The 25,456-nt window shown below is 42.1% G+C and overlaps 1 protein-coding gene across 1 annotated transcript in view; it reads left to right on the plus strand.

Moving 5' to 3' along the window:
* The window catches only part of CUNH3orf20 (chromosome unknown C3orf20 homolog), a 61,189-nt gene that overhangs the window by 20,698 nt on the left and 15,035 nt on the right, over positions 1-25,456 (plus strand). Inside the window, exons 9-14 of the mRNA XM_041641217.1 lie at positions 155-424; positions 4,467-4,616; positions 6,091-6,211; positions 13,035-13,166; positions 17,459-17,582; positions 19,011-19,257. Coding sequence (XP_041497151.1) covers positions 155-424; positions 4,467-4,616; positions 6,091-6,211; positions 13,035-13,166; positions 17,459-17,582; positions 19,011-19,257 — 1,044 coding nt within the window. The remainder of the gene's footprint in view (positions 1-154; positions 425-4,466; positions 4,617-6,090; positions 6,212-13,034; positions 13,167-17,458; positions 17,583-19,010; positions 19,258-25,456) is intronic.

Genomic DNA, 25,456 nt, shown 5'->3' on the forward strand with positions numbered 1-25,456 from the left:
ACTTCCTCCTAAAAGTACCAGCTTTGCTCATGGGGAAGACTTGGAAGAAGATGTGCTTTAGGACAAGGGGACTGGGCTGAGAAGGGACTATAGAGAACCTCTCTGGAGAGAGAGAACCGAGTGCCTAGAAGATGCGTTCATCTCCTTCCCACAGAGAAGCCGAAAGGATCTTGTGGAAAGGGAGGAATGTCTCCTGTCCCATGATTTTACGCAACTACAGGGCAAAGATACCCTCTCATTTAATGTTGACCTCCAAGGGGGACCCTCACCAACCTCCCACTGCGGGGACTCAGGTTACTGCTTCCACTCTTAACCAGCCTTCCAGCCACCATGCTCATATGGGTCGCCATTCTCAAGAGTGGAAGGGGCCCAAGAAGCCAATCAAGCTGCATTACACTTTCTATGATGGCTCTTCCTTCATTTAATATCCTTTTGATGGGTGTTGCTCTTTCTCCTCAACTCAGTCCCAGAGAACTCCAGGGCTTGAAACAGCTAACTAGTCAGTGGGGATTCTTGGTCAACTAGAGAAGCCTGGTGAGGATGCTCCAGGGGTAAGTGGTGGTTCAGGTCAAGCTCTGGAGGGAGTGAGGAAGGAATTTAAAGTTAAGTACAAGTCCAGTAGAGTTCACATAGCAGGAGTATATCAAGTTCCTTATACCTGTGAGAAGCTTGGCTGTGTAGACGGATCCTTGCCTTCAAGGCATCTGCCAGGAGAGAGAAAGCTATAGACAGGGCAGTTCATTTCCAGCTGAGAGAAAAAGTAAGATGTCCCTAAATGCTGTGGTGGGGGTTGTTTCTTGGTTCCTTATTCACTAGTTTTACCCAGTGGTCCTTGCACATTACCTCTAAGGTTCCAATGCTTAGAGTCTAAGCACTCATCCCACTTGCTGCACATCTGTTTGACCGCAGCTGAGGTCTGCCTTGGTGTGGCTGAATGTGAATGTTGGGTGCAAAAGTGGCAGAAGAGGACACATTTCCCCCTGTGAATCTGATGGGCAGCATAGACCCTCTTTCTAGAAATATGCATATGTGTGTATATCCACACACACATGCAAATTGTGAGCTGCAGCTGCAGGGAACTAACTTACAGCCCACAGAAAACAGACTTTTTGCCTGGGCCTGAACTCCAGTCCAGAAAGCTCAGATGTTGAAAAGGCAGATGATCCCTTCAGAGGGTGAGCCCTAGGTTTGTACCATGCCTTGGAGTGGGTTGAGTTGGCTGCTTTTTCTACTCACAGATATGTAACAAGTAGCTATTATGTATAGTGGGTCAATAGAATGAATTGGATAGACCTGGTTCATGAGAACCTCAGAAAGGAGCAACTTTAGTCTGATTGTTGTCTTTTAAAATTAGGAAAGGAATTTGAATTTGGTTATAAAGGTAAAAAAAGAGAGATCCTTTTGGAAAACATGGAGTTGAAAAGCCCCCTTTACCGTCCCTTTCAGGCGTCTCTCACCCCATTTCCCCTCCAGCATCTTCAAGAGCTACACCAGATCCAGATGTCCAGCCTTAGGGCAATGTGAACTCTGAGGCCTTTGGAGGCAAAGCACTTATTCCAGGTTCTGAGTTACACTAATTTCAAGTATGGGAGACATGACACAGAGTCATCTAATTTTGCTCCTTTGTTGTAGAAACAGGGAAACTGAGCCCCAAAGAGGCAATGTGACCTCTTTGTCACAAAAGGTCCAGAGAATGTTTGCCTTGGATCTTTGTTCCTACCTGTCTCAGAATTATGAGATGCTTTATATGGAACCACCTCAGACCTCTTCTTCATTGCTGCAGGGACACTCGACTTCTATTTCCTCAGTGATGACATCTTGACAATTAGTCTGTTTTCACCTTGGGAGTTACAGAGACCAGGTTCAGTTCTTTTCTGCATTCATTTAGTGTGACAAAATGCCACAGCAGGTATTTGGGGAAGGAAGAGTTTATTTGGGCTCTCAGTTCGAAGGTATAGGCTTTCATGTTAGGCATGAGGGCAGGTGTGCAAAGTGGTTGATGACATGAGTCACAGCCAGGAAACAGAGATGAATGCCAGTCTGGGACCCTGGCCTATGGAATGGTGCTGCACACATTTAGGTCTTCCTACCTCAGTTAAAACCCTCTCGGAGGAAATACCCTCACAGACACTTGTCTCCTACATAATCCTAAATATAATGAAGTTGACAGTCCACATTAGCCTTCACGGTGACCCTGCACACATTACTCAATCTGTGTGCCTCACTTCTCTTGGTTACATGATGAGTGAGCTGGATCCAGTAATCTTAAAGAAATTCTGTGTCTCTGTGTTCAAAGGCTAAGGTACACCAGCCAGCTGTTGGGTCCCTCCCAAGAGAAACAGGTTTGGAAAGCTTTTCTTCACCTCTTGGCTTCTTCAGAACGATGGCTTTAGCCACCAACTCTGTTTTTACATAAAGAGCTCAGATAAAAATGATAGGTCTTTGTTCATGGTCACCAGATTGGCCAGTTGCAAGCCATAGCTGATTTGAACCTGCTGGTCCAGCTGTCAGAACCAGTTCTGTGTTCGTTTCACCATTCTTCACAGAAATCAGCTGGGATCCCCTGGTTTGGACTTGTGCTTTCCTGATTATAGTGATGCTGAACAGCTTTACATTTGCTTCTGTTTGGAGAAGTATGTGTTCTAGCATTTTGCTCATGCCTTGGTTGTGTTCTGGTGTGGCAGTTGCTAGAACTTGAAACTAAGGCCTCAAATGTGCCAAACATGCTTTACCACTGAGCTCTGCCTCTAACCCCAAAGGTTGTTAAAGTTAATGAAGTCCAAATTTCCACATTTTATTGATCATACTTTTGGTTTCAACGTCCATGACATCACTGCCAAGTCCAAGGTCATGACGATTTAGCCTGTGTTTTTTTATATCGGCTTTATAGGTGAAGCTCTTAATATAAATCTTTGAGGTATTCAGAGCCAATATTTACATCTTATATGAGTTAAGGGCCTTGTTTCATTCCTCTGCACATGGGTATCCCATTGTCCTACTGCCATTTGTCAAAGAGACCATTCTTTCCACTTGGAATGGTCATGGAGAGCTTGACAAAAATAAGTTGACTATAGATGAACGTGTCTATTTTTAGACTCATTTTTAATCCACTCTTATAATTTTGGTGTCTATCCTTATGCCAGATCACATTGGTTCAATTATTAAAGATTTGTGGTAAATTTTTAAAACAACACATGCTGTGAATCTTCCCAGTTTGTTTTTTTGTTTTTGTTTTAGTTATTTGAAATTTCTTTCTTCTTTCTTTTTTTGAAACAAGGTCTCTCTGTGTAGCCCTGGCTGGGCTGGAACTCAAGAGACTTTTGCCTGCTTCTGCTTCCCAAATGCTAGGATTAAAGATATGTGCAACCATGCCCAGCTTCATTCAGTATATTTTGCTTCTGTAGATTTCCTCTCTGTCTCCTCTCTTTCCTGACTTTCTAATGATCTTTCCTGGGGCTCTGAGGTTCTATTCTTTCTTGGATTAAAAAAAATATAATATCTCACCTTGTAGTTCAGGCTGACCTGAAACTGTGTCGCTCAGGCTGGCTTGGAACTCACAATCATCTCCTGCCTCAGTGTCCCAAGTTCAGAAAGTCCGGGCATGAGTTCTCATACAATTCCTTCTGTTCCTTTATAATGCACAGTCTGTATAATTTCAACTCATTGACTTTCCAGAACAATTATTTTTTTCTTTTATTGTTTTAACTTGCTGCTTCATTTGTTTAGTGTAATTTTTGTTTCAATCATTGGACTACCTATCTAGGTCCAGAATTTCTGGTCTGTGCCATCTTGTGGGTCACTCTGTGTGACACTCTGTGTCTTTTCCTCCTGCTTATCACCCTCCCTCTTTCCACTTCTGTTTTTATTTGGCTAGTGGGAAAGATTTAGGAGGACAGATTGTGGTACCAGTCACTACAGCCCTACCTGGAGCACTGCTTCTGCAATTCTGTATAGAGAAGGAGCTGCCGACCCAGCTCTTCTGAGGACCAGTGCTTCTTGGGACCTCTCAAGCTAAGGAAGGAGCAGAGAGAACGTACTTTCCCACAAGATTGGCCCAGAGAGGAGGCAGCCTGACAGTACTAGAAATACTGCTGCTTCTGGAGATCATCTCCTGGCCCTGTCACTCACTGGTGGTGTAAGATGAGACAAAGCATGGGGTGACCTCCTCACCCTATACCTAAGACCTTCATGTGTTAGTACTAAAAGTCTATGTAGTACCATTTAGACCCATGAAAATCCTGACATGTGAAATGGAGAAAAGAGCACTTCCCATAAGATAGTAGAAAGGAAGGACCTGGAGCATGGCTGGGTTCCATAATTATCTGTGACACATGCAAAGCACAGGCAGAATCTTTGAAGGAAGGGAGCAATGCACAACAGAAGAATTCTTTTGTAAGGCTTGTTTCTGCTGGGACCCTGATAGCCAGCACCTGGAGAGTTGTGTTTGACTTGACTGTGTCTGCCAGCTATCCCTCTGGAAACATTGCCATGCTTCAGATTCCCACGTGCTGCAGAGGGAAACCCATCACCTGCCTCTTTAATGACACGCCTAACACCTTCCTGGCTCTGTTCAATGCTGATGGCCAAGGCTGTGTTTACTACAACCTAAAGAACTGGTGAGTAGGTCAAGGGACGTCTAGCCTCATGAAGTATCCCTTGAGATAATTGGTACTGTGTATAATTAGTGACTAAAAGTTCCTAGTTTAAGGATTCTAGGGAGGTGCTGAGGGCAGGGTGAAGCAGTACCTGTAGGAACCTGTGGTTCTTTGAGGCCCAGCTGCTAGGTACATGTTGTACTTCACAAAGTGAGAAGGAACCTACTCTAAGTCCCCCCACTGGTACACTAGAACATCAAGATCTCCCTCCATTCTTGGTCCGATAAACAGGGTGGTTTGTTTGTTTGTTCATTAATTTTTGTTTTTTGAGTCAGGGTTTCTCTGTGTAGCTCTGGCTACACCAGAGTTTACTCTGTGGACCAGGCCAGCCTCAAACTCTCAGAGATCCACCTGCCTTTACCTCCCAAGTGCTGGATTAAAGGTGTACACCACCACCTGACTGATACACAGGGTTTTTGTTGCCATTGTTTTCCAGTGCCAAGGACCAGAACCTCATAAATGCTAGGCAAGTACTCTGCCATTGAGCCACACCCCCAGTTTTCACCCCTGGGAGAATTTTTTAGTGGGAAAAGTATCTTACACTAGGAGTGGGTAAACAAATGTGTGAATACAACTTGTGTGGTGTATTTATTACCCATTACTGTGGTGAAGTACCTGACATTAATAACTTTAAGGAGAGATTTATTTTGGTTTGCAGTTTCAGAGGTGTTAGTTTGTTATAGCACAATGGATTAGAGCAGTTCACTTCATGGTGACCTAGGAAATAGAGAAAGGAGATTACAAGGGATCAGAGCAAAATACATCCCTCCCCAAGATACAATTTAGTGACTAACTTCCTCCTTCTCTTGTCTTTCCCTACCTCCTAATGATGCCAGCATATTATGAACGCATCAAAGGATTAATCTACTGATCAGGACAGAACACGTAGGATCTGTCCATCTCTGAAAACACAGATAAACCCAGAGGCACGCTCCACTAATCTAGGTATATCCAAGCTACTCAAGTTGACAGTTCAGATTAAGAGCAGCACACTCTCCTGATAGCTAAGAGTTGATCTTTGCATAGCTTTCCATAAGTTGTTTTTGGAAGGTGTTATTTTCATGTTTGGATGTTGTAGCTCACATTTTGGTGCTGGATATTTTTGTGCCAGGCTGCAGAACTACAGAAAAAAAATCATTTTTTATTCTTTGGATTTTGCTTGAGCCTACATTCTCTACCTCAGCCTGTCCCTTCTCCAAAGATGCCCCACTAGTGTCAGGTGGTGTAAGGAGTCCTAGACTACGGTGGCTGGAAAGGTGAAGCTGCTCATAGGAGTCTTCAGACTCTTTCCTTCCCTTTCTCAGGTTGTTTATGTCAGGTAAACATTCCTTCAGACTAGGGCAGGCTTTCCCAGCCCTGCCTGTTTGTAGCCTGCAGTAAGGAGGGAATTCTTTCAGGGCCTCTAAGTAGTTTTTATCTTCTGTGTATCTCCCAGCTGTCCATATGTCTTGGTTTTGGATGAGGAAGGTGGAATCACAAATGACCAAAAGGGCTGCATAGTCCATAAGTGGAGCTGGGCTAACAAGACTGAGACATTACTCTCTCTGGAATACAAGGTATGTGGGCATCATGGGTAGGGGGTGGCTTCCACAGGCTACTCAGCATCAGAAGGCAAGCACCTGTGAGACTGCACTGCCCCAGCAGCCACATGATCTTCAGAGGTTATGAGTCAGTTAGTAGTGGTTCAGAGTAGGTTCTCTTGCTTTCCTCTAGCCTGTAGAACTGTGGGCTACTTTACTGACACTTCATGGCAACCTCCTTTCTATTTGATTTTTATTTATATTGTTGCATTTTGTTGTGGAATATTCATTTTACGAAGCAACAGTTATAGTAGTTGACAATGTTATTCTTGATAATTTTAATTTTCAGGTTTTTAGAAATTTATTACATTTATTTTGTAGAAAACTGGCTAGTAAAGAACCAGCAATACCTGAAGAGTTGGAGAACTTGAGTTCATTTTATGCTAGCTAGCTTGGGCTGAGCTCATGTTCTGCAAGTACAACTGCCTGCTTATAGTTTCTTACAGCTTTTATAGGCTTATATCAGTTTTGTAATTTATTGCCTACGTGGCTATTTACAGGTAACCTTATGTTTCATGATCATGGAGGGAAAATTTCACTGTGGTTAAGCATGTTTACAGAAGTTTGAACATTATGGGTATCAGCTAAGACATTCTACCTTCAGTAAGTAGGACTTGTCTAATCAGAGAACTAGCTGTGTCCCAAAACCAAATTTGGCATACTTAGTCTAGAAGTGAGGCTTTATTTCATTTGTCTCTAACTCTCTATAACTTTTAGGCCAAAATTGTTATTCAGCTATCAGAGTGCAAGACAGCAATTTGTCTACGTGAGGAACATACTCAATAAACATGTAGCACATATTTCTTTGTGTGTGTGTGTGTGTGTGTGTGTGTGTGTGTGTGTGTGTGCTTGCGCATGCGTGCGTGTGCCGTAAAACACATGCAGAGGTCAGGGGACAACTTTGCAAGGAGTTTGTTCTCTCCTGCCATGTGAGTCCCCTAGTCTGTCTTGGCAGCATGCTCCTTTATATACTGAGCCATCTTGCTGACCTTATAGGGTTTTGTGTGTGTGTGTGTGTGTGTGTGTGTGTGTCCATTGTGTGACTTTCCTGAGATGTGAACAGTGTCTATTCACCCTACATAGGGCATAAAGGCATAACTAAAGAAATGATTGTACCACAGTCTGGCTTATTGGAGTTACTTATGAACATATTCATGAGAATTCCTTACAAAGCCTGCATTATCAGACATCTAACCCTGGCATGCTTGATAACCCACAAAGGATGCAATCCCTGGAGTTTTCTATACAGCTTGTAAGCAGCTAGACAGGTACCAGAGTCTCTCTACACAGCATAGCTGATCCCAGAGTCTCCTCCCCAGAAGGACACTATGTTATGTCTTGTATAACCTAGGCAGGGGCCCCAACAATCTTTTAAATTTCAGCTTTCTTGGATTTGTAAACTTGTTTATTTCCTAAGTGTAGTAGGAGCTGCAGGCCTCTTCCCACAGCCCGGCTCCCACACAGCTAGCTTTACACCAGAAATAACAACACACAAATTATATTCTTTTAAACACTGCTTGGCCCATTAGCTCTAGCCCTTACTGGCTAATTCTGATATCCCGATCAACCCATCTCTAATAAACTGTGTTGCACCGGTCTTACCAGGAAAGATTCAGTATGTCTGACCTGGCGGCTTGCTTCATCGCGTGTGTCTGCCCGGGAGAGGGGAGCATGGCCTCTGAGCTCACTTCCTCTTCCTCCCAGCATTCTGTTCTGTTTACTCCTCCCACCTATGTTTTAACCTAGGGCCAAGCAGTTTCTTTATTATAATTAACCAATGACCTTCCTCCATCACCTAAGTACTAGGAGCCTCCTTCCTCCCTTCAGGACATGTTTCAGTTCAGAGAAAATTGCTGTCCAGTAATGCCTGTCTGTGGCAGTAATACAGATAGGATAGCACCGAACTGATCTTTCTGCTCAGGCTTCTGAGTGCCAGGATTACAGGTGTACACTGTCATGCCCAGCTATTTAGCACTGTGCCTTATATTTTAGTTCCCCCGGAAGGTGCACAGCAAAGGCCTATATGATCAGAAGTTGCTTGGAATAGAAAGTGGCCCATGAATTATAACTTGGAGTGACAGTGTATGATTCAGAGGTGGCGAAGGGAGTACAATTCTCGGTAAAATGAAAGAATGAACATTACTTCTAAAGGCTTTTGTTGGGGGATTGGTATGGCACCTTTTAAGAGTCCATAAGTGCTTCCTATGGAAGAAAGTAGATGACATAGGGTAGGATGACAGGCACCAGATATCGAGCTCTGGACAGTATGCATGCTCTCTTAACTCAAATACTGGCTTTTTCTAACTCCCTTCATTCTGCCCTCCAAATCCAAGCTACTCTCTGGTATTATTTCTCTTCAATCTGAAGAACTTTTTTGGCATTTCTATAAACAGAGATCTTTTGGCAACAAGTTTGCTGTTGTTTTCATGTGAAAAATGTCATTGTTAAGGGATTTTTTTTCCCTAAGACATTGTTTCTCTGTATAGCTTTGGACCCTGTTCTGGAACTCACTCTGTAGCCCAGGCTAGCTTCGAACTCACGGAGATCCACCTGCCTCTGCCTCCTGAGTGCTGGGATTAAAGGCATGCACCACCACCACCTGGCCGTTAAAGGATATTTTTATGGGATATGAGATTCTGGATTGGCTTTCTTTTTTCTTTTAACGTTTTGAAAATAGTGTCACATTGTGCCTTCCTTCCATAGTTTAGGATGAAAGTCTGAATCTTTAGTTACCCAAATTTGTTTGCTTTCTCTGGTTGCTAGGTTTTAAAGGTTTTCTCTTAGTTTCTGGTGTGCTGGTTAGTTTTTGTCGTTTTGATAACAAACCTAGACATATCTAGAAAGAGAGAGATTTTTTTTTTTTTTTGGATTTTTCAAGACAGGGTTTCTCCATAGCTTTTGGTTCCTGTCCTGGAACTAGCTCTTGTGACCAGGCTGGCCTCGAACTCACAGAGATCTGCCTGCCTCTGCCTCCCAAGTGCTGGGATTAAAGGCATGCGCCACCACCGCCCAGCAAGAGAGAGAATTTTAATTGACTCTCATATTAGATTGGCCTATAGGCAAGTCTGTGGCAGGGGCATTTTCTTTATTAATGATTAATGTGGGAAAAATCTAACACACTGTAATCAGTGCTACTTCTGGGCAAAGTGGTTCTAGGTTGTATAAGAAAGCAAGATGAAGGCCTGGAGAGATGGCTCAGTGATTAAAAACTAGTTATTCTCCCATAAGATCAGTTTGATTTTCAGCATTCTTATGGCAGTTAACATTTGTAACTCCCATTCCAGAGGATCCGTCTTCCCTTTTTTGGCCTCCATGAACAATGTATACACATGGTGCACAGATGTACATACAGGAAAAATACCCATACATATAAAATAAAAATAAATGTTTTAAAATAAAGAGAGCCGAACAGTGATGAGGAACAAGCCAGTAAGTAGCATTCCTCCATGACCTCTACTTCAGTTTCTGTCTCTGTTCCTGCCATGCTTGAGTTCCTGTGTTAGCTTCTCTCAGTGATGGACTGCGACTGGGACATGGAAGTCAAACCTTTTCCTCCCAAACTTGCTTTTGGGCAAAGTGGTCTTTATCACAGCAATAGAAAGCAAACTAGGACATTTAAGTTTGATGATTTTTTAAAGTATGATTGTCATGTTTATCCTGTTTTATTTGTTTTTTAATCTTTTAAATTGTAAGTATATGTAAATGCATTTAATCAAATTTGAAAAATCTTCTATCATTTCTAGAAGTATAAACAATACACAATACAACTATGTCCCAGACTGTCTCCTTTTCTTTGGAGGTGCCAATTTATATATATTATACTTTTAAGGTGTGTTTGTGTGCCACATATGTGTAGATGCCCTTGAAGGCCAGGGAAGGATGGTGAATCCCCTAAAAGGCAGTTGTGAGATACCTGGTATGGGTTCTGGAAACTGAACTCTGGCCCTCTGGAAGAGTAGCAAATGCTTTTAATTCCTGACTGCCCCATGGTTCTTTCAAGCTCTTTTTGTTGTGGTTCTAATTTTGTCTCTTTGCTTTTCAGAAGTAATTTCTCTTGATCTGTTTCCAAATTCTCTGGATTCCTTGTCATCTCATTTTTGCTTTTATGATAACCTTATAAAAAGTTTAAATTTTAGTATTCTAGAATTCTCTTTAGTTTTCTCTATATATTATCCTTTTGCAGAGAGCTTTCCTTTTAACAATTCACAAGCATATTTCCCCTTACATCATTGCATATTGTTGCATCAGGTGTCTCAGAGTATAATGTGTAAAGATTTCTGTGTCCTGGTTGTGCCAAACATGGCCAACTTCAGTCATTAACCTGTTGCCATGAGAATGGCTCATTATTTTAGTCCTTCTTTCACCATAGAATTTTGGGTTATAGACTGTCACTGTCACGCTGTGGAATCTCAGAATCCTGGTGTCTTTCTGTGAATGGTATTGGATGTGATTGTTCTAAAAGGCAAAGAACTTGGTCAACTGAAGCAATGAACTTTTCCCCATCAGCAATAGACAGAACCTCAAATCACAGCATTTTAAATTTCTCTGTGAGCTGTCTTGAGACTGTCTTCACATTTAGGGTTTAGGGACTGGCTAGAGATGTGGGTAAGTTTGTACACAGAATTCTAGACTCTCCTCAGACTCAGTCCCTTCCAGAACTCTTTGTATACTTTACTGTGACTTTTATTGCCCATGTTCTGGTCTTTGGATCCTTCACCAGAAAGTGGTAGTTTTAACCATGACTGGCCTCTAAGCTAGAACTTTGAGACAGAAGTTCCTTTCATACTCATCCTTAAGTTTGGCCCCTTAAAATCTGCCTGACTGTGCTCACTCTTCTAAGCCACTAAGTAGTTTTTTGGGTGGGAGGGGTGTTATTTTCATTTTCTTCAACTATTTAGTTACCTGTGGGAGGGTCAACCTTTCAGGCATTGGTTTAGCTCTACTAGAAGTAGGGCTAAGGCTGAGAGCTGGAATGCTCGGTTCAGCCTCAATGTGGACGGTTAATGAGAGTAAAGACCAGAGCTAGAGCACCGACTCAGTGCTTAAGACTGTGTTCTGCTCTTGTATTGGTTTCTAACACCCTCACTGGATGGCTCACAATGACCTGTAACTCCAGCTCCAGGGAATCCGAAGACTCTGTCCCCATGGGCATCTGCATTTGCATACACATAATGAAAAATAATACATTTTTTAGAAAAGGAAAGACCAGCAGATGAATGAGTAGAATGATTAGTGTAGTTACTAGCAAGAACTAGCATGGTTAGAAATGTTGGCAGTGTTTTTTTTAACAGGTCCATTTCATCAGATGAAATTCAGGCATGAACTGCAGAGATAGATGAGGATGAAGACACTGCAAGAGTCCTGGGATTCAGGAATTAATATGAGCATTTTAAAATTAATTTTTAAGTTAGCATGCAGAATAACAGACTTGTTATAATATTTTGCAAATATATATATGTGTGTGTGTGTGTGTGTGTGTGTGTGTATATATATATATATTACTATACCCTTTACGATTTTAGATGATCATTATTTGACTTAGTAGAAAAGCTCTCTGGGTACCTATGACCTTATTCCTGACCTGGAACAAAAACTTGGAGAGAAGTATCAAATGATCTCTTCTGAAGAGGAGCCTTGACTGAGTTTATAGAACATTCATATTGTGAGCTTTAGAAAAGGGCACATCCCCAGGGAGTGGGACAATAGCTGTACTATGTTAAGCTTTGTGCATGTTTTAGCCCACAAACTATATCAGCACCCTAGAGAATGGCTGTATTATTGATTTTCCTAAATTATTCAATTGCTAAGAGGCAAAACTAGAATAGAATCTGGTCCCTCAAGCAAAGCTTGAGTTCCTGAAGACATCTCTATTCTGTTTCTCTAGAAGACCCATAGTGGGTAGTTTCTCTTAAGTGAGAGTAATCAGCAAGTCTGAAGATATGGTTTATTATCTTTCAGATACTGATGGGCCAGATCCAGATGACAGTGTGTGTGAGGCAGAGACTTAGAGATGAGAAAATGAAGCCCTGGCTACCGGGTCAACATCTGAACTAGTGGAAGTAGGAGGAGCAGGGCAGAGAATTCTCTTGATGCAGAACAGTCTGGGGTATCTTGTCGTTAAAGAGATGTTGTAGGTCAGAACACTGAAGACTGGGACGAGCACAGCAATGGAGGGTTACACGCTTTGTGGTCTTGGATGAATAACACTCAGAATTGGCAAACTGTTCACAATTAAACAAGCTACCCTGTTGTACATCCTCTGACACTGTTCTCTTATGAGGGCAGGAGCATTTATGACTTAAAAAGACACTCCTGTCATTAAAAACCTCCTTTGAACAGTACTCCCATGGCTACTTCATGCTAAAGGGTTTGAGATTCAGACAGACTGAACAGCTTGCTAATAGAACAAGACTCACATTAGTTGGTGTTTGAGTAGTCACATCCCAGGGCAGCCTACGGATTCAGACTGACTCACCTGTTTGACACCTATGCTGCTTTCACAGCTATTTCCAACAGTGGGAAGGAAGGAAGGAAGGAAGGAAGGAAGGAAGGAAGGAAGGAAAGAAAGAAGGAAGGAAAGAAGGAAGGGAAGAAGGAAGGGAAGGTAACGGAAAGAAGGCATTGTTTACTTTCTCAGTTAATCCCCCAAAGAACACTGGTATTCTGTCTTCACATGAAAGTTAGAGTCTAGCAAAAGGCCCAGAAAGAGCTTACAAATCTCAGCTCCAAGCCAAGAAGGGTTTGTGCCTTGGACTTGGAAGAAACGAGGATTTATGTGTGCTGGTTTCTTTATCTGCAGGTGAATGAACAAATGAAGCTAACAGTCTTGGGGCCGGACTCCATCACTGTCACCTTCACCTCCATGAATGAGACGGTAACACTCAGTGTGTCGCCCAAAAGCTGTCCCCATGGCATAGTGCATGACAAACGGGTAAGGCAAAGTAGACGAGTAGAGCAAAGTAGGTGGGGAATCTAGCCCTGGCCCAGGGTGTTTCAGCAAAGCTAGCCACATCATAGCTCTGGAACTTTTCCCCAACTACCTCCTACGCAAGACTCTTCCATAGCCTCGTATTTAAGCAACTATGAATGGAAAATTCTCAGAAAAGGTACTGTGTCTGAACTGAGCACACACAAACTGCTTGTGCCTCACTCCCTGAATCACACAGTGGAGCAATAACTGATGCAAGACCTGCACTATGCTAGTCTGCCAGGTAATCTAGAGATGGCTAAAAGACAGGGGATATGAATCCCGCACCATTTATACAAGGGACTTGAGCACCTTCAGGTTGAACTATCTGTGGAGATGCTCACATCTGTGAGGATATACATCCCACAAACAAAGAGAGGTGGTGGCTGTATTTCCCATTATTTATTGGGGGGATAAAATTGAACAGAACCTTTTCAAGTTCAGTCTTTCCATTCATTGGTCTAGCTATGGACCAGGCTAAATCAGCATCATGGAAAAGATAGAGCAGATGAAGAGGATGCCATCCCCAAACCTTGAGGTGTCCAAAAGGCAACCCTTGGCAAGGGAAGTAAAATTGGAATAACCGAGAGCTCCTGTGAATGGGGCAGATCACCGTAATTCCTGTTGATACTTTGCTAAGATTGGCTTATAGGACCAGAAGCAGTTTGCCCACTGCCAGTCCATATTCACACTTGTCCACCTACAGAAATTACAAATAGTATCCCTTTCCCATTCAGTGGTGTCCCACTGGGATGGTAAATTCTAAGGATCTGGCCAAGAGGCTCTTAAGCTAGGGGATATTACCATAGTATGCCATAAGCTGTCGGGCTCTCCAAGATAGCTAACATTGAGTTACACAAAGACATGGGACAGGAATTCGTTGTAGACCCAAAGTATATGAAGAAGACAATGCTCCCCCCAGAAGAAAGAGTTGTGCCTGCTTTACCCATTGCATTTTCATTCTAGCAGCATTTCTCTCTCATTGATAACCCAGCAAGCATTTGCTAATACTGTAGTGTGCCACATGAAGGCACTTTCTAGTGAATAGAACTTTCAGTCTAAGGCACAGAAGAACACAAACCAATTATGAGTCCAACCTGGTTAGTGTCAGTGAAAGGCCTATGGGAGCTGCTGAGACATGAGGAGAGACAGTGTTCATCAAGGCTCTCATAGAAACACCAATGACACTCAGATGCCTGTGAGCTCAAGCTGTATCAACTTCAATAATTATACCTACAGTGGGCTTAGGTGCAGTACAGAGTAGAGTGTGGCTAGCACATGGGAGGCTAGTTCCATCCCCAGCAAAAAGAAAGGAAGGGAAGAAGGAAGCAAACATGGCAGGCAGGTAGACTTGTCGAATAAGCTGAGATGAATGTGCTTGCATGTTGATGCCTCTCTCATGTCCATTTGGTTCCAGGTTCTTGCTCTAATGGTCATTGTTAAATGCATACTATGTCTGATGATCTCTGAGTGTTTCGTGAGAGCCATGATATAAGCAACTCAAAGACCATCCAGAGAACTGAATGAAATGACTCTTAAGTCTGTGTGTGCAAGCACATTCTAAGCCTGGGAAAACTAAGTAATTCAAATGTGATTTTGCCTTACCTTAGTACAATTTAGTGAGTCAGAATTAGATGCCCAAAGCATCTGTTCAATGTGGCAGACTCAAGTAAAAGTCATACAGGGCTGTTGAAACCTTGAAGTGCAATGAGTGCAAACTGATCAGAGATCTCAGTAAAAAAAAAAAATTATTGTGTTTCAAAGACTTAATATAAAATTTTTCAGTAATTTCAAATTTTCATTGTGTGTTAAGTGATCATTTTTATATACTGAGTAAAACAAATATATTGTTAGAATTAATTATAACTTTAGGATGTTTTGAATGTAGTTGCTAAATATTAAACTAGCTTACATTGTATTTTTACTAGACCATGCTAAATGTCTAGGGTAGTGTCTCCATCAAGAGGCTCACGAAGGCACAGTCTGACAGTGCAGTAGAAGGGTGAAAAGTTATCTAAAATGACTCAATAACTCAAAGAACATGACTATCTTGGGAGCATTTAAGGTAGGGATAAACAGGCCGATGCATTAAAATGGCCTCAGAAAACATGCTGCATTATAGATGACAAACACTGGTGACAGAGAAGGCAGCCTGCCAAAAAAGCATTGTCTGTAATTGCTTGTATTTAAAAAATGCATGGTATGTTCTATAATGTATATTTATAACCAGATGAACATAAGTATAAAAATAAATGTAATCATTTTCTGTGAGCAACAGGATTTCCAAACTTTGTCCTAAATACCAGGTTCAGCATTTCAAGTTATTTTTGCATGAACTTCCCAGGTTCAAATAACTGGTCATCTTAGGACCTTGGAATTGATAAAGTTTCAAGGACCAAGAAAACTTTCAGAGTACTGGGTCTGGCAAAGAGCCCAGGTTAGGAAGAGACCACAGGACCTTACTCCAGGCACATTTCTGGTTGAGCCCAAGTTTTCCCATCTATATAGTGATGTGTAAAGGCCAACCTGACTTTAATTCCATTCTAGGATTCTCACAGTCCTTTCAAACATACCATGTGTGCTCGAATGGCTCTAGTTCTATAAAAATCCATGGCCATCTAGAAAGGCTGAAACTGGGGGAGGGTAGTGTCTCTGTCATTGGGAAGCTTGTTAAATGGTTTCCCCAGACACCCATCCCAGAGAGAGCCACCTATCACAGCGACAGGCAGAATGGCAGACCCAGCTTTTACAGCCCTGAGGCCTGGTTTCTCACTAAATTATTCTTATCTAGGCAGCACTTTGGAAGCGAGGCGATGCTTTGACTTAAATGCTTTATTAGCCTAGAGTGCCGCTTCAGATCCTTTTTGGAGCCAGGGTGGATATAAATTACAAATAAATAAATAGAATTATCCCAGAAGCAGTGACTGGAACTGCTCAGAAGGAGGCTGGGACTTTACATGGTTCTTGCCTGGAGGGGAAAAAGACCAACTTAGTCCTTGTCCAGAATATCTGTCTACTCCTCATCCCACTCACTCCACCTGAGACTTAAATTGTACAGAAGAAACTTTCTCATGCTTCCACTAACCTACGAGACCTGGATAGAGGTGGGCAGTCCTTGGGCTTCCCACAGGTCAGGGAACCCTGATTGCTCTTCGAGCAGATGAGGGGGGGGGGACTTGATCGGGGGAGGGGGAGGGAAATGGGAAGCGGTTGTGGGGACGAGGCAGAAATCCTTAATAAATAAATAAATTTAAAAAATAAATAAGAGGGCAATAGAAAAGCATAGAGCCTGCTCTTTAGGAGCCAGCCAAGTTAAGAGATAAAGGAATTGAGAAAAATGAAAAAGACCCAGGCAAACATGTTGGGAATGGGTAGATGCAGATGTTTAGTAGAGAGCAAATGCCACTGGCTAAGGAAACAAGGGCTTCCCAGGGAAAGGCTGACTGCAATGAAGCCTGGATTCTGAGCATGGTTTTGCAGTACCTTGCAGGCACTCGGCTATGCGCAGCAGGTTCCTCGGAAAACAAGACTGGCACACAGCTTACTGGAAATGACTACTTTGAGGATTAGGGAAGAGAGAGGTTGAATTTCAGGGAAGCTGAAGCAAAGGCCTCTTGGATACCAAAGGGAGTCCAGGTGACCCATCAGAGTAATTCCAACTCCAGGTAAAGGCCTGGGCCTTTGTGCAGTAGATGACCCACTGGTCTCTGTAACCTTGGCCAAGCATAGCTTTCCAACTATGAGTTGTCCACAGCCAGTACTCTGGTAGCTGGCTGGGTGGAAGGATTCTAAAAGATGTATATGCACCATAGGGAGAGACTGGCAGTGGACACTCCAGAGGAGCCTCTCTGCATTAGATTATTTATAAAGCAATAACATTTATTAAACACTTCTGCATGAAATCAGAGCAGATCAAGGCACAGTCCTTACCTCCAAGAAGCTTGCAGTTTAGGGGGACAAAACATATGTACCCAATTGCTTAGTTAAGTGCTAACTTGTCTTGCAGTCACACAGCACAATGGGAGTCAATGCAAGCAGTAGTACTACACAGTGGAATCAGAGAGGCCCTCCACAATAGGATAATCTGAGTTAGATCAGGCCCTGACTCAGGAAAGACTAGGCCAGGAGGGACAGAGATGTATTCTAGGAAGAAGGAACAGCCCCTTAACCTTCAGAGCAAAGTCAGTCCTGCTGAACAGGCAGACAGCTTCCTGGGGGCAGGTGACCACTACCCCCACCCCTTTGTCTTCCTCCAGCCAGTTCGCAGAATCAGTACCTTGGATGAAAAGATGTTAAAGATAAACAGAGCCCTGGTTGAGATCAAGAAGCGGTTTCAGAAGACTGTGACTCAGTTTATGAACGCTGTGTTGCTGGCAGCAGGTAAGGGTAGAAAGGTGCATAGGCCTACTAGAAGGTCTCTTAAATCTTGGGTCACCTGTCTCAAAATTCAGTCTTTTTCACCTCTTGAGTTTCAGCCTCCTGAGAGGTAAGGGCAACCAGTATTTTCTATGGGGAGTGCCTGAGGACACACAGCTGGGACTGGTGAGCTGAGATAACTTTAGTTCCTGAACTTTTTCCCTATATGCCTTCAGTGTCTCCATGCAATTATGTTACTTTTCCATAGCTCATAGATTTTGTGCATCCCTCTGGGCCCTTTCTGTTTTGTCCCTTGTACCATCTGTCATCCTTTATAACTGTCATTTGCTCTTCTCTCTTCGGGGATAACAGAAGAAGAGAAAAATCCAATCACTTCACAAAACTGTCCCTGCTAGACACAGAGCACTCTTGGGCCCAGTCAGACAGGCTTCGGGAGCTTTCATGTCTGTGCTCTCTGCTCTACTGAGAGCCCTCAGAAACAAGGTGCTACCTCCTGGTTGGGCCTGCAGCCATGCTTCCCACACAGCTTCCCCAAGGAATCTCTCCTTGGCAGCAGAGGCTTAGTTCAATTGTGCCGTTCCTTTGTGAGCCTTCCTTGACTTCCCTTACAAAGTAGGGCTCCCCTTCCCATTCTGATGGTTCCCATTCCGATGGTTCCCATGGCTGCTCTGATGGTATAAATCTTGTTACCAGGGCTGGAGAAATGGCTCAGTGGTTAAGAGCACTTGCTGCTCTTTTCCAGAAGACCTGGGTTAAATTCCTAGCACCCCACATAGCAGCTCACAATTGTCTGTAACTCTAGTTTCAGGGAAATCTGATGTCTTCACACCAATGAACTTAGATAAATTTAAATAAATTATATATAAAAATCTTGTTACCTAGCCTTGTGAATATTTATCTCCTTTTCTTCCCATCCCATCTTTTTTAGCAGCAAAAGGCCTGTCTTGAGTTGTCTTTACGCATAGCATACTCATTCAATAAATGCTTGCTAGGCGAATAAAGGAGCACTAGGCCTCTGGCCTCAGAAATTTCTACTGGACTAAGTAAAAAAGCAAGACAGAGAAACAAAAATCCCACAACATACCAAAGAAGAGGATGAAACCAGCCTCTTCTCAGCAAAGGGAACACATGGTGTACCTAACCTTACTGTTGAACGCTATAAAGTGCTGAGTGAAATACAGGGCATCTGGGAAAGTAAGACTGAAGCTGGATCATGCAGGACAAATAGAAATGAGATGTGTTTATTCTTGCTGACTACTTATTAGGGCAGTGTGCTAGATACAGAGCAAGGCAGGACTGGACAAAAGCCAGTGAGGGGTCTATGGGTGTGAGCTAAAGTAGACTCTGATGGTCCAGGTGATAGGAGCCAAGAAGCAGGGGCAGAGGTGACGCGGTAGTCTGGGAAAGTGACAACAGTAATCTTGTTGACAGGTCTGTTTACCATAGAATATCCCACCGTGAAGGAAGACACAGAAGCTAGTCGTGTCAAGTTGAAATCTGGGTCTTACCCTGATCGGAGCCGTAAGTCAAGTTTATACCAAGGAGAAACCGTTGTACGATCCCAGTCAGCCCGACCAGATTCCTTAATTGAAGACACATTGAAGGAAGAGTCTATACAAACACCCTTGATCCCTGTTCGAAAGAAGAGTAACAAAGTCCAGGCCAGAGTCACACCAAGGTTGGCTTAATCCTTCATTTCTTTCATAGAGCTAAGGGATGTGATGGGCAGTACAAATGTAGTGGGAACCACGCAAGCCCCCTGCCTTTGCAGTTCCCACTCTAGGAGTGGAGGAGATACACATGGATTTAAATGGTATCTTTGACTTTTTGAACATTTATTTATTTATTGTTTATGTATTTGTATGTATATGGGTATACACATGCCATAGACTACATGTAGAGATCAAAGGATACCTCAAGGGAGTTGGTTTTCTCCTCCCACTGTGTACCCTCCAGAGATTGAATCCGAGTTGTCAGCCACAACATCTTTACCTGATAAGCCATCTCACTAACCCAAAAATGATGTCATTCCAGATGGCCATGGTATAACTGGAGGTTTCTTTTTAGTCTGCCAGTTCTCGAATAACCATGTTGGGCGCCAATTTGTAGACGGAGGCTGCTGTTCATTTCCCGGCCACCCAGACTGGAAATAATCACACAGAGACTATATTAACTAAAACAACTGCTTGGCCAGTCACTTAAGCATATCATTAACTAGCTCTTATATCTTAAATTAACCCATTTACATTATTTTATATTTTACCATGAGGCTCTTGGTTTACCTGTAAGGTTCTGAACAGCATCTGACTCCTTTGGCAGCTACATGGCATCTCTCTGACTCTGCCTTCTTTCCTCCTCTATCTGTTTGGAATTCCTGCCTTATTCTATTCTGCCCTCCATAGGTCCAAAGCAGCTTCTTTATTAACCAATGGTAATAAAACATATTCACAACATAAAGAGGGGAATTCCACATCATCAGACTGTTTGACTGGTGGCTCAGACTATTTACTGGCTAGCTTTACATATAAATTAACCCACTTCTAATAATCTCTGCATGGCCACATACCCAGTGACTTACCAGTAATACTCTGGCATCTTACTCCTTCAACAGCTGCTGTCTCTCTGACTCTGCCTTCCTTTTCCCTTTATCTTTGCTTGAATTTCCTGCCTGGCTCTATTCTGCCTGGATATTGACCAAATCAGCTTCTTTATTAACCAACTATAATAAAACCTATTCATGGCATAAAGAAGGGCATCCCACATCACCACTGGGCTAATAAGAAAAGGTTTAGAACAGTGTGACATAATAGAGACTGGTCATGGGCCAAATCTAACCTGGATGCCTAATTTTTTATCTATTTTTAAATGCTTTTGGTGGAACCAAAAGAAGGCTATTTTATGACATATGAAATGAGAGGAAACTCATTAGTATTTGTTGATGATATTCTATTGGAACACAACCATGTCCACCATTTCCCACTATCCATAGATGCTTCCCCTTAGCATGAAAATGCCGAGTCCTCGTCACAGAGCTCATCAGGCCTCTGAAGGGTGGGATACTTACTTTCCTGTCCACTGTAGAAAAGACTAGCCCATTCCTGGAACAGAGTGGCTGTAGAGTAGACTGGCAAGGCTGCCTTCAATAAGAGGGTCAGGAAAGCTGTTTTAAAATGATATTTAAAGTGAGAAGTGAAGGATGAGAAACAAGTCGTCCAAACAGATGTGATAAAGGAACATCACAGAGCCCCAGGAGACAAGAACAAGCTTGGTGTGTGTGAGAACTAGTAAGAGCAGTGTGGCTGGGATGTCACAAAGGAGGCCATGGGACTGGCAAGTACAGATAACTTCTGCCAAGCCCAACATCATGAATTTGACCTCTGAGACCCACATGGTAGGAAACAACTGACTCCTAAAAGTTTTACTCTTATATTCTGCTGTGGCACAAATACACACACACAATCAATGTAATTTTTAAAAATCTTTTTTTTAAAGAATGAAACCATGATATTAGTTGAGAACACAGGAGCAAACAGGAGGCTAACCAAGTCGCCTCACTATGCTAGAGGTGCCATCCCATATGTGGAAATGGAACCTCATTAGATTTATCCGTTTTTATTTTAAAAACTTAAAATATGTATATTGGGGCTAGTGAGATGCCTCGGTGGGTAAGGGTCTGTGTTATCAAATTTGATGACCTGAGTTCAATCCCTAGGAATTTACATGGTAGAAGAAGAGAGCTGAGCCCCACAAGTTGTCCTCTGACTTCCACATGCATGTGTGTAATTGCTCATGCATGTTCACAAATAGACATGTATAATTTAAAGTATATATTTTAAAATATGAAACTGAGCCAAGCAGTGGTGGTGCACGCCTTTAATCCCAGCACTCAGGAGGCAGAGGCAGGCAGATTTCTGTGAGTTCAAGGCCAGCCTGATCTACAAGAGCTAGTTCCAGGACAGGCTCTAAAACTACAGCGAAACCCTGTCTCGAAAAACAAAAATATATATATGAAACTTACACAAAAGAATGAGAAAATTCTACCCACATAGCTCAAGTGCACAGACCCTGTAGCCACCAAGTCAGGAACAGACCCTTACCCACTCCCTAGAAGTTCCTTTATGCCAATCCAGTCTTTGCTTCCTTCCTCCCCAGGCCAAACATTGTGAACACTACAGACTAGCTTTTGTTCTAACTTTATGTGAATGGATGTGTGTGATTTGTTTTCTGGGTGTGTGGTTTTTTCATTCATTGTTATGAATTGACGTTTACCAATGTCCCGTGCCCAGCGCTCATTTGTTCTCTCTCTTCACTATATAACAATTTATTCTGTGATCATGCCACAGACCATGCATTCTAATGACATAGGTGTTTGGTTGTTCATGGCTATTGTGCTGCAAAATTGTGCTGCTGTGGGCATTTGTCTTTCATGTGATCATTAAATGCCAAGGTACAAAACCAGAGTATGTATAGATATGCTCTGCTCCCTGTATAGATGATTGGTCTTCCAGTCGTTCTAGCAACCTCAGCTCCTAGCAGCAGTGTATAAGAACTCCAGTTCTCCAGTTGCTCCATGTTCTTACCAGTGATAATGTTGTTTTTTCTCTGTCTAAAAAAAATGGGGTGTGTGTGTGTGTGTGTGTATACATATGCACACTTGGGGGACATTGAATGCCCTTTCATTGAATACTCTATGATTCTCTGTCTTATTTCCTTGGAACAGGGTTTCTCACCGAGCTCTGAGTTGCTCGGGCATTCAGCAAGTCCCAGCAAACTTGTCTCCATTCTCTCATAGCCTGTGGCTATAGGAACTTGTGGTCATGCCCTGCTTTTTATTTAGGTGTTGGGGATTTTAACTCAGGTCTTTGTGCTTGTGCAACAAACACTTTTACTGTATTGAACCGTTTCCCCAACTCCTAGATTATGTTTCACACTGTCCATTTTGAAATAATTTTGTATAAGATACAGTGTATAATTTTAAATTTGTTGGTTTTACACATGGCTATATATTTGTTTCCACAGAATTAAAAAAATAGATACTTTTCTTCATGAACTTGTCTTTTCACCATTGTAAAGAAAAACGGTGGGTCATATTTGTGTGGGTCTCTTTCTGTACTGTTTTATTAACATGACTTTCAAATATAGAAGCAGCCTTGTATTTCTGGATAAACTTCTTTCAATTATAAAGGTTTCTCTCCCTGTATTTCTGGGTACAACTTGCTAAGATTTGTTGAAGCTTTTGCATATATACTTGTTAGGGTTCTTCATGAGTAGTTTTTCCTTTCTGATACTGACTTTTAAAAAATGAATTGGGAAGTATATCTCCTTTATTTGTGTTGGATCCAGGTCTTTTCCTTTAAAGGGTTGTTAAGATTTACCAGAAACCAGCTTACTCAGAGTCTCCTTGTAGGGAAGTTTTTAAAAACAAAATTGTTTTTGTAAATATGGAGCTAGTTAGGCCACTTGTTTTTTTCTTGAATGAATGTTTAGTAATTCATCTCTTTAAGTCATCCAAGTTATTGGATATATAGACATGGATCATCCCTAGTTTTCCCTCGGGAACTTCTTCTGAAAACTTTTTATGTTTATTTGGTATTTGTGCATAATAACTTGTAACTGGTATACAAGGGAGGTCAGAGTGACAGGCAGGGTCTTGCGGAGGTAGGCGCTCTCTTTCCTCCATGTGAATGGGTGGGTCCCAGGGATTGAGCTCAGGTTGTCAAGCTTCTGGCCAGTGCCTTTTACTGGCTGAGCTCATATGGCCTCCTTAATGTCTGTAGGATCTCTAGAGCTATCTCCTCACTCTGCCACTTCTTGCTTCATGTATTTAGGACCCCCTGGTCCATACATACAGATATAATCACTGTGTTTCCACATGGAATAATTTCTCTCCATTGTCATGTTTTTCTTTTCTTTAATATCATTTTTAGCTTCATTTATTAATTGTGTATGTGTATGTGTGCATGTATGTGCTCATGAGTGCAGGTGCTTGTGGAGGCAAGAAGAGGGTGTCAGATCTCCTGGAACCATCCAGTATGGTGCTGGGAACCAAACTTGGATCTTCAGCAAGAACAGTTCATGCTCTTAACTAGTGAGTGATTTTTCTGGTTCCAGCTTATAATGATTTTTTACTTATATTTTTCTGGTATTAGTATAACTACTCCTTATTTCCTAAATATTATTTGATTGGTATGCTTTATTCCAACGTATCATTTTCAACTTAATTGTATATTTGAATCTAAAATGCATCCTGATGGAGAACATGTATTAGAGCATAGATCATGGTTCTATTAAGATTTCTATATATTATATAATTATTTGCTGTCAACTTATCTCTAAATGTGGTGGGTTGCTTCTCTCCTTTTCCTCTCAAGGTTCTGTGTGTGTGTGTGTGTGTGTGTGTGTGTGTGTGTGTGTGATGTTCACGAGCGCGCTCACATGTGCACATGTGTGTGTATGATGTTGTTACTGTATTGTTCTGAACTGTTTAATTCTCCTATTTTAAGCCTCTTGAATACTGGGCTTTCAGTACCACCACACACACCTGCCTTTCTCTTAACAGTTTGTCTGTAAAGAGTCTACTATACTAATCTTACTATCTTCATGTTGGTGGCTCTCTGTTGCTGAGATTCACTGTTGAAGTTTTTATTTCAGCCATTGTGCATTCAGTTCTAGTCTTGTTTTGTTATATTTTAATTTCTGCCTCTATTGATTTCCTATGTTTGATGAGACACTGTTCTTCTGGGTGCCTTGGTTCTTGTTCCTTGGTTTGCTTTGAGTATCTCTAAAAGTTAACTTAAGCCCCTTTTCTAGGAAGTCTAGTATCTATGTTTCCTAAGGAGCAATTTCTTCTTAGTGTTTTTTGTATATTCCTTATAACCTTTTCTTGAAAACTGATCATTTTAAATATAGTAGCCATTGAAGGCCAACTCTTTTCTCCTAGGGTTCCTTGTGTTGGATTTGTTTGTTTAATAACTTTTACAAACTCTTTTTGCAAGGGCAGTGTCCTTTGTTGCTCACAGTTACTGGTGTTCAGCTAGTGATTTAACCTGAGAGTCCCTGAAGCTAAGGCCCAGAACATTTTTGCTGTTGCGGATAGCTCTGTGTTGGGGCATTACTCCTTTCAGCCTTTGCCCAGGGCATCCACAACTGTGTATTAACTTTATCACTCTATACTTGCATAGCTCCAGAGGTGAAAGATGAGGATGTTCTTGGATCTTTCCCAACCTGACACCTCGATCCTCCAGTGTACTTGAGAAGCTTTAAAGCCTTCATTTTGCCATCTACCTCCTTCCTTCATCTTTTTTTTTTCCTAATGGGGCTTTTTTTTTTCCTTTTTCTTTTTTGTCTATGCCCATGTGTCTTCCTTTGCACAAGAAGTAATGTCTGATATTTTTTTGCCTTTGCATGTGTTCTAGTTAACTCTCATTGTTGTTGTAATAAGCACTGACCAAAATAAAACTGGGGGAGTGTCTTAGTCAGGGGTTCTATTGCGGTGAAGAAACACCATGACCATAGTAACTCATATAAAGGAAAACATTTAATTGGGTGGCTTACAGTTTTAGACGTTTAGTCCATTATCATCATGACAGGACATGGCTGCATGCAGGCAGACATGGTGCTGGAGAAGGAGCTGAGAGTTCTACATCTCGATCCACAGGAAATAGGAAGTGAACTGTGTAACACACTGAGTGTAGCTTGAGCACAGGAGATCTCAAAGCATCCCTCCCACACACACAGTGACACACTTTCTCCAATAAAGCCACATCTACTCCAACAAAGTCACACCTCCCAATAGTGCCACTCCATGTGGAAGCTATTTTCCTTCAAACCTCCATAGGGAGGAAAGGATTTATTTGGCATACAGGTTATAGTTCATT

Source organism: Microtus oregoni, unplaced genomic scaffold (genome assembly GCF_018167655.1).
Source record: "Microtus oregoni isolate MIOR12 unplaced genomic scaffold, Mior012 000002F_ref0000024, whole genome shotgun sequence".
Lineage (NCBI taxonomy): Eukaryota > Metazoa > Chordata > Mammalia > Rodentia > Cricetidae > Microtus > Microtus oregoni.